Source organism: Triturus cristatus, chromosome 3_1 (genome assembly GCF_964204655.1).
Source record: "Triturus cristatus chromosome 3_1, aTriCri1.1, whole genome shotgun sequence".
NCBI lineage: Eukaryota > Metazoa > Chordata > Amphibia > Caudata > Salamandridae > Triturus > Triturus cristatus.
In genome coordinates, this window is record NC_140583.1 from 867,286,266 (window position 1) to 867,300,260 (window position 13,995).

General features: G+C 44.5%; 1 protein-coding gene across 4 annotated transcripts in view; it reads right to left on the reverse strand.

Annotated features, from left to right (window-relative positions):
* The window catches only part of ERICH2 (glutamate rich 2), a 313,376-nt gene that overhangs the window by 244,263 nt on the left and 55,118 nt on the right, over positions 1 to 13,995 (reverse strand). For 2 of the 4 annotated variants that reach the window (XM_085646410.1, XM_085646411.1), the window contains one exon: positions 12,552 to 12,588. The exons of the other annotated variants lie outside the window; for them this stretch is intronic. In XM_085646410.1, coding sequence (XP_085502536.1) covers positions 12,552 to 12,588 — 37 coding nt within the window. The remainder of the gene's footprint in view (positions 1 to 12,551; positions 12,589 to 13,995) is intronic. 4 annotated transcript variants of the gene reach the window in all.

The following is a 13,995-nucleotide window of genomic DNA, read 5'->3' on the forward strand; positions in this document are numbered from 1 at the left end:
TCCACTGGAGTCTCAGTGTCTTCTAAGACTCGAAATAACTTTACAAAACTAGCTCATGCTTTTTTAATTCGAAAATGCAGTATTTTAGTATTAAAAATGTAATTCCCAAGTATGTCTGAATTCTACCAAAACAATTTGTTTGTGTACATGATTTATTTTTCTCCATCTGCATTGTAATTCAGATTTTGACTCGCGAAGTGCTGGTCAGAACCAGCGATGTGATGGTTTGCGTTTCCTTTCATTCCTATTAAATGGATCTTATATTACACAAATGTAATAAAATGGGAGTTATAGGTTCAAATTCCATCAGCCTAAATATGCTGTAGCATCTATAGATAGCCCAATGTTCCTTTTAGTTAAATTCTCTAGCTTCTAGTAGGTATGTTTGGTTTGGGTGCCTAGATGATATATAAAGATATGTCACCATGTATGATTAGGTGGCCCAAGCATTGTAGCTTCATAGGTGTAATTCGGTAGCCTTCGTATTACTGAATAGAACCAAGTTCGAAACGTGGCCTGCTTTACAGCCACTATTACTTATTGACAGTGCACAACCCAAGAATTTCAAATGGTAAGCAATTGATTGCAAGTCGGAATTGGTTTCATTCCCAGCCCACAAGATAAGTCACCTATAATTCACCTTTTACGAAAAGTCTTGTTTATGAAATCTCAAAGTTCAGAATGTCACAAAAAACAGAATCATTTTGTTTTTAAGGTACAGTAAACTAAGAAACAGAACAAAGAATGGTTTTGCCTAATCTCGCCTCTACTGACCCAAATTATGTTATTTCCATATGTTTTTCTTGTAGGGTTCATGAAAGTGATGCTCCCTCAGATCCATTTAGGTTTATCATGGAGACATCGGAGGGAAGTATTAAAGATATATCAGGTAACAATCATTTCATCAAGTTTCAATGATAGTCACTAAGGGCCTAATTACGATTGGCTCCTGCTGGATGCGATAATTATGACATCAGATAACAAGCATTTACAATGCAATGGTCTCGGCATTGGTAAAGTTAGAGCTATTGGCATTGCTCATGACATTATTTTTGTTTATGTTTTTAAAACATTTAAAGAAACGGCATTGTCATGAGCAATGACAATAGCTCTAACTTTAACAATGCCGAGACCGTTGCATTGTAAATGCTTGTTGTGCCTTGTTATCGCGGACCTCGGACACACATACGGATCTGGCATCTCGCGCATTTTGTAATTATTCAGTAACATACCATCACCAATCGCATAAGACGCTAGGTAAAACAAGCGTTGGTTGCTAATTTATCACCTCACATCTCAGTGCCAATCTCTTAAGATCTGGGGGCAGCAGTCACAGCTATGCGGCAAACGGAGCACCGGCCCTGGGGCACTGATTGCAGGAAGGGTCGTGACTTTAAAAAAAAATGCTTGTGCTAAGCTTCTTTCGGGTTCTCCGCCCCTCGCTCCATGGCACTCAGATGAGAACTGTGCCTCCGCATAAACCCTCCCCTCCCCGCTCTATCTATGTGGGGCCGCACTTCCAGCTCTGCGCACAAGCTATAACTATAACAAAATAATGTAGGATTGTATCACTGCCGAAGTTCCTGGTGCATTCGGCAAAGAAGGATCACGAGGCAAAACGATCACATCACATGGTCTAGCACAGTGGTTCCCAAACTTTTGACTCCTGAGGACCCCCATTGAGTCACCACTGGAAGCCGGGGACCCCCAAACAATTTGTAGGATTTAAAATTCAAACATTAAAACAGTAATTCGAAAAAAATAAACACACGTGTGCACACAAAACAAATACTCGAATTACTAAGGATTTTAGGGGCATATTTACAAGTCTCTATCGCCATGGGAACGTCTCTTTTTGCGATGTTCCTGTGGCAATAGGGGCTTCGCCTTAATACAAGGCAGCGTTAAGCCACTTATTGTGGCTTAACGCTGCCTTGTAAATATGACCCCCTTTCACAAAATGCTTAGCGTGAAAAGGTGGCCCTTCCTGCACCTAAACAATCTTTAATAAAAATTACGTTTTGTAACTTCCATGTGTGCTGCATTAGGAAGCACACATAGATGGGACAAAATGGCATACAAAATTGTTCATGTGCAGGAAGTGGGAACATAGCAGCATCAGGATAATGATAGACTGGGAATAAACATATGTTGCTAACTTTTACCATGCAGTTTGCAAGCAGCTCTTTGATGACAGTTTATAGGACACTGCTAGATTACGATAGTCCCTTATGAATTGCACAGTGACAAAAGAATCTCTGTTACCCACTGACCTATGCACATAAAATACTGTTTTTTAAAATGCATTGTACACGTTCTTTGTAGTTGGCATATTAACCCTCTGTGTCACATTAGATAAGTCAAAGTTGCCACTGGACAAAACACTCATCTCTCTCCAGCAGGTACATTAATCACTGGCATTTTCTTTATACTTTTATAGTAGCTCGAAAACTGCTAATTTTACAAGGAACTTTGCAGTGCTTTTAAAACTGCTGCCGGCGGACCCCCTGGGAATGAGCCACGGACCCCTGGGGGTTCTCGGACCCCAGTTTGGGAAACACTGGTCTAGCAAGACCAGGGTGGTGCAAGCTTCACTTCATTAGAGAAAACGCAAAACACATGTTGCAAGTGCAACACCAAGAGGGAGACTTTTGTTTGCTTTTTGACTAACTTGTATCTGTAATGGAGAGATAGTTTGGATGCGCCTATGGTGAAATGACTGTGCACACAACAGACATGCGTAATACTCCAAAACACTGCACGGATACAGTCCATGTTCACGCGCGAGGCACGCAGACCTACATACAGAAAGCTCTCAATACACAACCACGCTCACTGAACACAAACAGTTATTGCAATGCCATGGCACAAGTCCAAAAAAAGGGGGGGGGGGGGGCTAACTAAGTTAACATGCAAGTCACATCACGACGTGTGACGTCACTGCACGCGACATCGACTGTGATATCAAAGGAAGTGACATCACATCATCTGTAAAATAATTTTAAAAAATGAGCATTTAAATGGCTATTCATGTAAATACTCACACATAACAATACAGCTGACATTCCTTGCAGTACAAGCTCTTATATTTAAGGACTGAACAAAGTGAAAAGCTTGCTTCCAAACCGGAGTGTCCCTTGAATGCTTGCTAAGTGATAACAAGCCTTTGTTTCCCCTCCACTGCGCTAGCTCCAGGGTACTCCCACAAAAGGAGAACTGATGGCCTTTAAATTAGCCTTTTGTCTTGGGCTCAGCGGGTGGGGGGATCCACTGCCCCCTGCACGTTGTTACCCCGCGGAAAGCAGTCAACAGCGCAGGCGATCCTGAATATGGCAAGGGGACAACTCACTAGAGCGCAACATCTTAGCAGGGGGGGGGGGGCGTCTACCCTCTACCAAACTTAGCAAAATTGGTACCTTAGTTAAAGTAACCCAGGTGCATTCGCCGTTCTTTATGTGTTAAAGACGCTGCTCTTGCCGGCGTTACTCATGTTATCGTCCCCGGATAGGTCGGGGTTGCTGTTTTCATCGCTACTAAGCTTCTGCTTCTTGCCCGGCATCTCGCTGTTTCCCGCCAGAGCCGCCCCGCTCTCGGACATGTTCCGCTTCCTAGATTGCCTCCCAGACTCGGTTCAACCAATGGCGGCCATGCAGCTGCTGCTGCAAACGCTAGCAGTCTATCGAAACAGAAATAAGACAAGGAGGAAGCTGCGAGCTGCAATAGATACAGATAAAACGAGGAGAGCGAGACCAGGGGAAATGGATACCGCTGGAAATAAACGATTCTGGAACGGCAGCGCGCGCAGCGTTCGGTAATCTCAGCAGCAGAGGGATGAGGCACGTGGAGGGGCCGGGATGTTTTTTCATCGCAGTCTGTAAAGAGGGAGAAAACAAGGAGATCAGGTGAGGGAGCAACGCCGGGACACCACCGCCTTTCTCCGAGGCCGAGCAGAAATGCCTCGGAGAAAGGGAGCGTCCTTTTCGGATTCGGGGGCGTGTTTTGATGTTGTCTCCTCCCTGAGACCTTTCGCAAAAAACACGCCCCCTGATCCGAAAAGGACGGGGCATGATTGGAGTGACGGGACCTCTTCTCCAATGGCTGGCCAGCATTTACTAGGCCAGCCAATGGAGAACAGGGGAGAAGAGGGGCGGGTTCAAGCCCCTCTTCTCCCAAGTCATTATCTCTCGCGAGCGAGACTGCGCAAGCGCAGCCATCGCTAGCCGAGACCTAAAAACCAACACCGAGGTATTCTAAATGTAATAATGTGCTAATTATTACCTATTCAGACTTTAAGGAGAATAACATGCGGATTTTTGTGCTTGTTGCACCAAAATCCGAATGGCTCTGCTGGGCACATTCCACTTGTTAAAACCCAGAAAGAATTTAGCAAAGCGTGCAGACTTTACCTTACCTGGCAATCATCAGGAACAATAAAAATGGTAGCACCAATAACTGCAATCCCTATTAAAAAAGCAGGTGTTTGCGCAGAAGTCGCAATTTAACAGTCGCCAGTAATCAAACCCCACGTCTACAAGTTGCTTTAGAAATAAATTGGTTTAATTGTGAATAGGATGCACTATAGAAAGCCTACATTCTTTTGGAGAACATTTGAGGATATTGTGTTTTAAAGCATAACTGGTTACAGATACATGACTATTTCAGATATAAATTAATCATACTAATTTCTAGAAAAATAATTGGTTTATTGGGTATGGAACATCTGGGGCATAACCCTGCACTATGTATAGGAAAGACACAGAATGATGTAGAATATGAGATTTACATTTATCTGAGACTCTCAAAATAGTTGCATCCATAAGAATCTGTGTTCAAATAAGTGTCTAATGTTCATACCATTGCTATGTTTAAGGAAGCTACCAGTACGTGAAAGAACCGAAGGAAGGGCTGTAACAATGTTTGGTAAGATGGACTATTTTACATTTTATCCAATTTAAAACCCTTCCTCATGAATTAGTCTCCTAAAGTATTTTTCCAGTAAACTGCTAGGGGTACAGTAAGTGTAGCTTGAGTACTCAAACTGTCTATTTGGCATGATGAAAATGGTAAGCATTAGCTCCTTTACAAAGCTTTGTTCTTTATGATATTGTGACCAAGTGTATGAACCCAGGCCCCTAAATCACATTCGTTGTCCATTTAGCACACGTTTCATGCAAAATACAACTACATTTTTGACACTCCCAGCCATACGGTAGTGAATGCATGCTCCAGAGAAGCATCAAAATCTTCCTTGGTCTCATACATAAATTCAAATTGTATGTAATGTAAGAGGGTACGGAACAGGGAAGTAACTTTATTAATCACTAAGCAGCTGTATTGTTATGATTTGCTTTAAATGAGAGAATGACGATTCTCCAATTACCATACAGAGAGAATCTTGATTTCATTAATATTCCATAAGGAGCCATATCTTGTCTTGGGGGGGTCGTTTAAGTCTAGCTCCCTTCATAACCCTACAGATCAGAGGATCTGAACCAATAGAATAGTAATTGATTGAGTGTCCTGCCGATATACCAGATCTATAACAGTTGATTGTTCTTTAGGATAGGCCTGAGTTAAATAACCCTGCAAGATGATTTGCCAATTCTACTACAGGAGCCTCCACGGGATCCAAGTCCCGTTCCAGGCACCAACTACACCATTTTTTCCAAATCCCAATGTATCTTCTCCTTGTTCCTGGTGCCCATGACTCATCCAGTAGGTCTTTAGCCGCTCCTGAAAGGCCTGAGTATCTCTTGGATTTCCTGAAATCTTCCAAGCAAGAAGGTTCATGTTGCCTAATAGGAGAAGAGGATGTTCTTCTCCATCTTGCCCTTGAAGAAGGCCACTGCTACCAGGGATACAATGTGGAACATCTATTGCTAGTCCCATCGTTCCCGGAAACCAAACATGTGTATTCCAGAAAGGAGTAACTAGAACTATCTTCCACTGTTCTGTTCTGATTTTTAGAAAAACTCTCTGGATTAGGGCAAAGGGGGGAAACGCATAACAAATCGGATTGCTCCAGGATTGGGCTAGGGCATCCACTGCTTGAGCGTTGGGATCTGGTCTCCAACTGTAATAAGTTTTGACCTGAAAGGTAAGTCTGCTGGCAAAGAGATCTACATGAAAGGGGCCCAACAGATTCTGAATTCTTTGGAAGATTAGAGGGTTCAATTTCAAATCGCTCGAATCCTTTAGGAACCTTGAGTACCAGTCTGCTATTGTGTTTTGATGACCAGGAATACATTCTGCTTTTAGTATGATCTTCTGGCTCGGTAGGCGGTATACAGGAGAGGGAGGGGGAAGATGTGGATTGTTCCTGCTCTTCGGTGGATTGTGAGCTGGGGGCAGAAGCCTCTTGTAACTTCCCTTTTGGATGCCCCATATCTCTCTGTCGAGCTCACCAGTTCCGTCAACAACGAAGGAGTAGGATTGTCGCTTTGACCTCAGGCTGGAGTCGTGTCAGGCGTGTCTGGGTCGTCGTACACAGTGCAGGTATCCGGATTATCTTGGGTCTGGGTTAAAGGCACTCGACTCACATCCCAGTGCACAAGTCTATTCAGGGAAGAGGAGTTGGCCTAACGGCTAGGGCGGTCGACCTCGAATCTGGGGAACTGGGTTCGAGTCTCAGCAATGACGCTGAACATCCTGTGATTCTGGGCAAATCACTTAATCTCCCCGTGCCTAACAAAAATGAATGCGTCCTCTTGTAATGCCGCTGGTGATATGTAAAGCGCTCTGATACCCGATTCGTGTCAAGTTCGCGCTATATAAAGCTCTGTAAAAATAAAAAAATAAAAAGTACCAGATCCTCTTGGCTAGGTCCGCAAGGATCTTTGATCTTGCACCCCTCAAACGGTTGATATAGGATACTACTGTGAAGTTGTCTAACTTGAATAGAACAACACTGTTCCTTAGAATGGACTTGACTCATTAGAGCGTTCAAGCATGCCAACATTTCCAAGCAGTTTATGTGGAGATGAAGTTCCGCCAGGGACCACTTTCCTCCTGTCTCTATCTTTCCCATCTTGGCGCCCCATCCTAGGTTGCTCTTGTCTGACTCCACAGTGTGCTCCTGTGTTCCCGAAGATTGCTTTCCCATTCCAGCTGTCTAGATTGTTCCACCACCACAGGAGGTCTTCTTGGGCCTCCTGTGATAAAGGGACTGTATCTGAATACCATAGGCCCTTCTTTAGACCTAAAGATTTCAGTCTTTGTAAGACTCTGTAATGTAGAGGGCATGGTGATACAGCTTGAATAGAACAGGATAAAAGCCCAACTACTCTTGCTATTTCGCGTAAGCGGACTAAATCTTTGGACATAACAGAAGAAATGTCTTTCTTTATTTTGGTTAGTTTCTTGGTTGGGAGTTGTAATTGGCTTGTAGTTGTATTTACTTGGAACCCCAAGAATTCCAAATTTTGGGTTGGTGTCATTATAGATTTTTCTATGTTGATGATCAAGCCCAACTTTTTAAAAAGATCTACTGTCCGTTTCCTATGTTTTAACAATTCCTCCTGATTTTGAACATCAGAAGTATATCGTCCAGGTAGATTATTAATCGGACACCCCTTCTTCTCAAGGCAGCAACTACTGGTCTTAGAATCATGGTGAAGCACCAAGGGGCAGAGGAGAGTCCAAAGGGAAGGCACCGAAATTGGTATGTTACTCCTTTCCATGAGAATCTTAAAAGATTTTGAGAGTCTTTGTCCATAGGGATTGTGAAGTAGGCGTCTTTTAGATCCAATTTCACAAGCCAGTCCTTCTTTTGTAGGATGTCTCTTAAGAGGTGAATACCTTCCATTTTGAAGTCTCTAAACTAGGAAGGTATTCAGTTCTTTTAAATTTATAACTGGGTGCCAGCCTTTGTCTTTTATCTTTACCAAATATATTGTGCTTACAAAGCACTGTTCTGAATCTGTCACCCTGCAAATAGCATTCTTTAATAACATCTGGTTCACCTCTGTGTCTACTAGAGCAGATTGTTCTTGATTTCAGCTTAACTCTCTGGGTTGTCGTGTCTGGTACGGTGTTGTGTCGAAATCTATCTTGAACCCCTTTATGGTTTCTAATACCCAACGGTCTTTCATTACTAGAGACCGATTTTGGCTGAAAAGTCGTAATCTTCCCCCTACCTTTGTATGGGAAACAACAGGAGGAGGAGGCATTCTTACCTTGTTGTCCATAGTTTTGGGATCTGCCTCTGCTCACGCCACAGGTAAGGAAGTTTCTGCCTCTTTGTGGGAAGAAGGAGGAATTATGTCCTCGGAAGGGTCTTCCATATCCTCGTTGGTTTTGATAGTATGGGGACCTGTATTGTCCGCGGCTGACAGCCCGTCAAAGTTCTATTGCCTCCAAACATCCGTGTCATATTTGATTTCGCCTTGCAAAAGGCTGAGAAGGTGGAAACATATTTTCCTAGTATTTTAAGTTAAGTTAAAATAATGCACGTTGACTCCATACCCTCAGTAGTTCCACGTCTACTGGGGTGCCCTTCAGGGATGCCTCTTCTGCCAAGTCCATAATCTTGGCTGATGGGCCTAGTGTCTAGTACTCTATCTTGGCACTGTTTGAGGCAGTGTTCAAGTCCCTTCCTAGGGTGTCTGCCTGTCTTGAATAGAAATGTCAGTAGCTCAGGGTCCAGATTCGGTGTTAAACCAGATTTATTGTCTAAGAAGGGTCTGGGGCACTCAGTCCTCATCAGGTTTCTGGTTTCCTTTTCAAGGGATTTTAGGATCCAAAACATAATACAATTGGATACGTGGTCCATTGGCCACCAATCAGACCCTCTCGTTGTGAAATGCGGGTAGGATTAAACATCTCCACTCCCGAAGGCTCCTTAATTGAATTGGAATCAGTTGACTAAACTAAATCCTCGTCGAGGAGGTCATTGTCCAAGGTCTCAAAGGGGTTGAAAATATACTCGTCATCGTCCCCATTAAAATTTGTAGTACAAGGAACTCCTCGTTGTCAGTCTGAAGACTGAGGTCATCTGTGCCATAAAGGTCACACTGTCTTCTTGTGCCGCGAGGGACACCCAAACTTTTTGCGCCAATAAGGCTGATTTTTCTCATTGTGTCGCAATGGGCACCTGTCTTGTGAGTAGCGCGTAGGCTACTTTGGGGTCAATCCCTGTCATTTGTAGCGCAAAGGCTACCATGAGGTTCCAAGTGCTTAGTTTTCTTCAGAGAGGGTCACTGAATCCTCCTCAGTAACAAAATCTCTTTTTCTTTTATTCATAATAGTTTCAACTGCCTCTTTTCAAAATAATTAATTAACATGTCTTCATTAGGGAAGGTATTATCATCTTCCTCGAGTGTTTCATTGCCATTTTCCATTTTCTTTTTTTTTAATTAATAGGTTCTATGCCTTAATTTGTATTAAGAACCCTTTGTTAGTAATATATTTGTCTCTATTAGATTAATTTCTCAAGAGGCAAAGTGAGGGTCTTACCGCTTTACAAATGCGTGTTGAGGAAGACCGTTATTTGCTCGCGCTGTGCGTTGCTATGACAACGCACAGCTCAAGCAGATTTGGGTTTGTCTCCCTCTCATCGTCGTTAGTTTATTTACCCCCTTCCGTCTTGCTTCAACAGGAAATTGAGGTAGAAACTATGGGGTCCATTAGTATGGTGGGCGGACCGCCACCGCCCACACGGCGGTGGCGATCCGCCCGCCATTAATCACCGCCCGCATATAAATTACCCCCGCCATATCAGTATGGCAGGGGGTCCGTGGCGGAGGGGAAGACCGCCCGCCACTTTTCCGCCCGCCGGGTCCATATTATTAAGCAGGCGGTAAGCAGCCTTTCCATAGCGGCAACGCAGAGTTTGAAGTTGGGGGCCCGTTGCGGGCCCCCAGGATGTTGGGGGGGTGGTGGGGCACATGGGGGGTACCTATGGTACCCCCCTGCATGTGCATGCACAACATGGCAGGCACCGCGCGGTGCCTGCCACGTTGTGCATGCAAATGCACAACATGCATTTTTGACATTGCGGCGGGTGCTGCTGAAAGCACCGCCCGCCGCAATGTAAAAAATGTAGTATGTGCCTGCCAGTGTGGTAGGTGCATCCTAATTTCACATGCGGGACCGCCGCATGCATAGCGGGCGGGGCCATTTCCCAGTGCTATGGCGGGCGGACAAAGTCCGCCCGCCATGCTAATCAGCCCCTATGTATGGTGGGGTCACGTTGTAACGTGACCTCCGCCGACTTGTTTTCCGGAGGCTTCACTTGCTAGCCTTCGGAGTCTGATGTTGCTGCATGCTCGTGAAGAGCGGTCGCGGCCCGGAAAGAGTCCGATGGAAAGGCCACTCTCCCCAACAGCGTGAAGCCCTTTGGGTCCCGCAGCACAAGGAGAATGCTTGTCTCCCAATGCGGCTCGGCACAGCGCGTCATGGAGCGTGCGACCGGCGCAAAGGTAAATGGTCAAATTAAGAACCATTCGAGCAGTTCTCCACTTGTTTGAGTAGGACTATAAAGTGAAAGGAGGGAGGGGAGAGGGTAGCCCAACCATAAATTGGGAGGGTAATGAAACGAAAGAAGTTAGGTGGTAACTTACCTGAAAAAGGGGGATAACGTTTACCACAAGCATAAAACTGGTTGTAAATAGTTATAAACGGTAAGTTGTTAGCGATCTAAATTAAAAAATAATAATTAGGAGTCTAAAAAAGGCTCAAAACGGTCATTAAGTAGGAGAGTAAAGAAATGTATACTTAACTGTCTAGGAGCAGCGAATAAAAGAGGATGATGCATAGTTACAATGGCGTTATATATTGTTGTTTGTTATGTTCTTATTCATGATGTAATGTGTTCTTTAAAGGGCTACATGTTGGGGCTGCAATAAAAGTATATTGCATGATGGTAACCTACAGTCTTGTAATGAAATCTCACTAATGGTTTTAGGTATGCTAGCGCATCCATAAAGTAACTAAAAGAAACAAATATTTACAGCACATAGTTGAAGTTGCCCTAGAGTGCAAAAATGAAGACACTTAAAAAATGAACAGCTATGAGTTTGGGAAGGCATATACATTAGGTCAGCAGGCTGAAAAAACAATGCTTCACTTAGTGCTGTGTTTTATTAATTACTTAAGTATTGCAAGTGTGCTTAACCCATGGAAGTGTTGAGGTAGATATTCAGAAAGTGACAGTTTCCAATTACTGCATTCAAATGCCCAGCCAAGCAAGGCTTACTTGACTAGTCAAAGGAACATATGTCCAGGGATGGCACACGCCACGCATACTTGCATTCACACTCGAGCATAGGTGTATCCGCCGACGCTGACCTTCAGGGACCATTTTCATTGGGGGAACACGCCTGGTAGGTGTAGCAGTGTGCGACCAATCTGGTTTAACTTTATATTCAGGCTCCCTTGAGCCGGTGGAGTCGACGTACTCATGGTTACGCACCTGCGCGCTACGAGAGGTACTAGACCTGATAACGATTTTAGCAGCTTACACAGCAACCCCACACATTTTCCTACTCCCTGCTGACGAGAGGCAACTACCTCGAAACACGTGTCCAGAGATGGCACACGCCACGCATACTTGCATTCACACTCGAGCATAGGTGTATCCGCCGACGCTGACCTTCAGGGACCATTTTCATTGGGGGAACACGCCTGGTAGGTGTAGCAGTGTGCGACCAATCTGGTTTAACTTTATATTCAGGCTCCCTTGAGCCGGTGGAGTCGACGGACTCATGGTTACGCACCTGCGCGCTACGAGAGGTACTAGACCTGATAACGATTTTAGCAGCTTACACAGCAACCCCACACATTTTCCTACTCCCTGCTGACGAGAGGCAACTACCTCGAAACACGTGTCCAGGGATGGCACACGCCACGCATACTTGCATTCACACTCGAGCATAGGTGTATCCGCCGACGCTGACATTCAGGGACCATTTTCATTGGGGGAACACGCCTGGTAGGTGTAGCAGTGTGCGACCAATCTGGTGTAACTTTATATTCAGACTCCCTTGAGCCGGTGGAGTCGACGGACTCATGGTTACGCACCTGCGCGCTACGAGAGGTACTAGACCTGATAACGATTTTAGCAGCTTACACAGCAACCCCACACATTTTCCTACTCCCTGCTGACGAGAGGCAACTACCTCGAAACACGTGTCCAGGGATGGCACACGCCACGCATACTTGCATTCACACTCGAGCATAGGTGTATCTGCCGACGCTGACCTTCAGGGACCATTTTCATTGGGGGAACACGCCTGGTAGGTGTAGCAGTGTGCGACCAATCTGGTTTAACCCCTCAGAATATCATTTTGATAACTTGAGAAAATATAACACAGGCATGTACAAAGGGAGTAACACCACACAATTCTTAAAGATCTCATGTAAACATCTGTGCCTAAACTGAGGAAACCCAACAGATATCTCTCCTGAGTACACCCTACATAAAATGCACATAGCAGTTGTCCACTAAATGATGCTTTGATGCAATTGATGTGCATCTCTGGAATCCTGCATGTATATTGACAAAGGTATTATCTATTTTTCACATTTACAGTGGACACAAACAATAGACTTACCGTCTCACTGACACATAAGGTTCTCTGATGAATCCGTCTGGAAAACAAATATTAATGAAAATGTATGACATTAAAAACATACCACAAACACATTTGCTAATTTCTCACTGTCTCTTGAGGAGGCATAACAAAGCATGGAGGCGCTGCTGTTAGTAGAAATTAAGTTGAATATTCAGAACAAAATGGAAGATTGATTTGTTATTCTAACACAATTTCAACACATTCTGGGACCAACCATACAAAGAAACGAATTGGACCCCTATTTCCAACAGAAAGCTGCCCCAAGATCCAGCGTTCCACTTTCATGGTGCGTGAAGCAATGACTCAGTGGTCTGATTCTCCACCTGATCACGCTGTCAGCCCACATAGTCCACAAATCATTAGCACCCTCCCTGATCACTGACAGTATATTGGTAACAATCAGCGTGTGGTGGTGGACAGACTTAAGGTAATTATCCTAGCCACTCAGGCAGGACCAAGTATGAGCAGTCTTAAAATATCCACACATTTTATGTAATGATCAAAATGTGCCCTCTACCAGTGTTGACAACAGAATCTCCCTTGTAGCTTTATGACACTTTTTACCTAAATAAAAAGGTAGGGAAAGCAATTGCAGGAGTCAATCATTTGTGGTTTCATCACTTCTGACAGAAGCTCAAAGCAGGCGGAATTCCACTGTAAATATTACTGTATAAGCCAAGTGCTCGAAATGATGGATGGGTGAGAAATATGCCACTTGGTTGCTCTTAATTCCCTTCTCTGAATGTTACATCAGTCCGACTGCAAATCTCATATGCACCATTAAGATGAGGGCAGACCTCTCAATGCATTTACTATATGGGCTACGAGTCTGGCAGTCCACGGACTGCCAGACTCGTGGGGGCACTGCAGTGGCAGTCTTCCGACCGCCCTATTACAATTAGGGCGGTAGGACTGCCATTGCCCTGGCGGAGTTGCGGCGGTCAGGAGGCCGCAATATGGTGGTCCTGCCAAGCATATTACAGGTTAACTTTCCGCCCCGGTTTTCATGGCGGTTCTTCCTCAATGAAAACCATTATGGAGAGGCAATAAAGGGGTCCCTACAGGCCACCTTGTGCCTCTGGGCCCTGTTGTGCATGGAGGGGAGCATCGTAATCTGGCAGGCGGCCCAACCACTGTTTTGGTGGTGTGGCAGAGTGCAGACCCGCTGCAGCACCGCCAAACTCGTCTATGTGTGCTCACATGCTTTGTAAATGGTGCATATTTGTTGATATGTCTTGTTTTCTGTTGGATGTCTACAAATCTGTTAACTTTATTGCTCTATTTCTGAAACAGGAGGAATCTACTTTTAATTGAGGGTCCTTATACTTCTAAAATGTTCTGGGTGATGAACTGTTGATGCATACGCCCCTCTAGCTGTCAGTAACAATCGAATAGGACTGTTACTATCACAGCACATTTCATC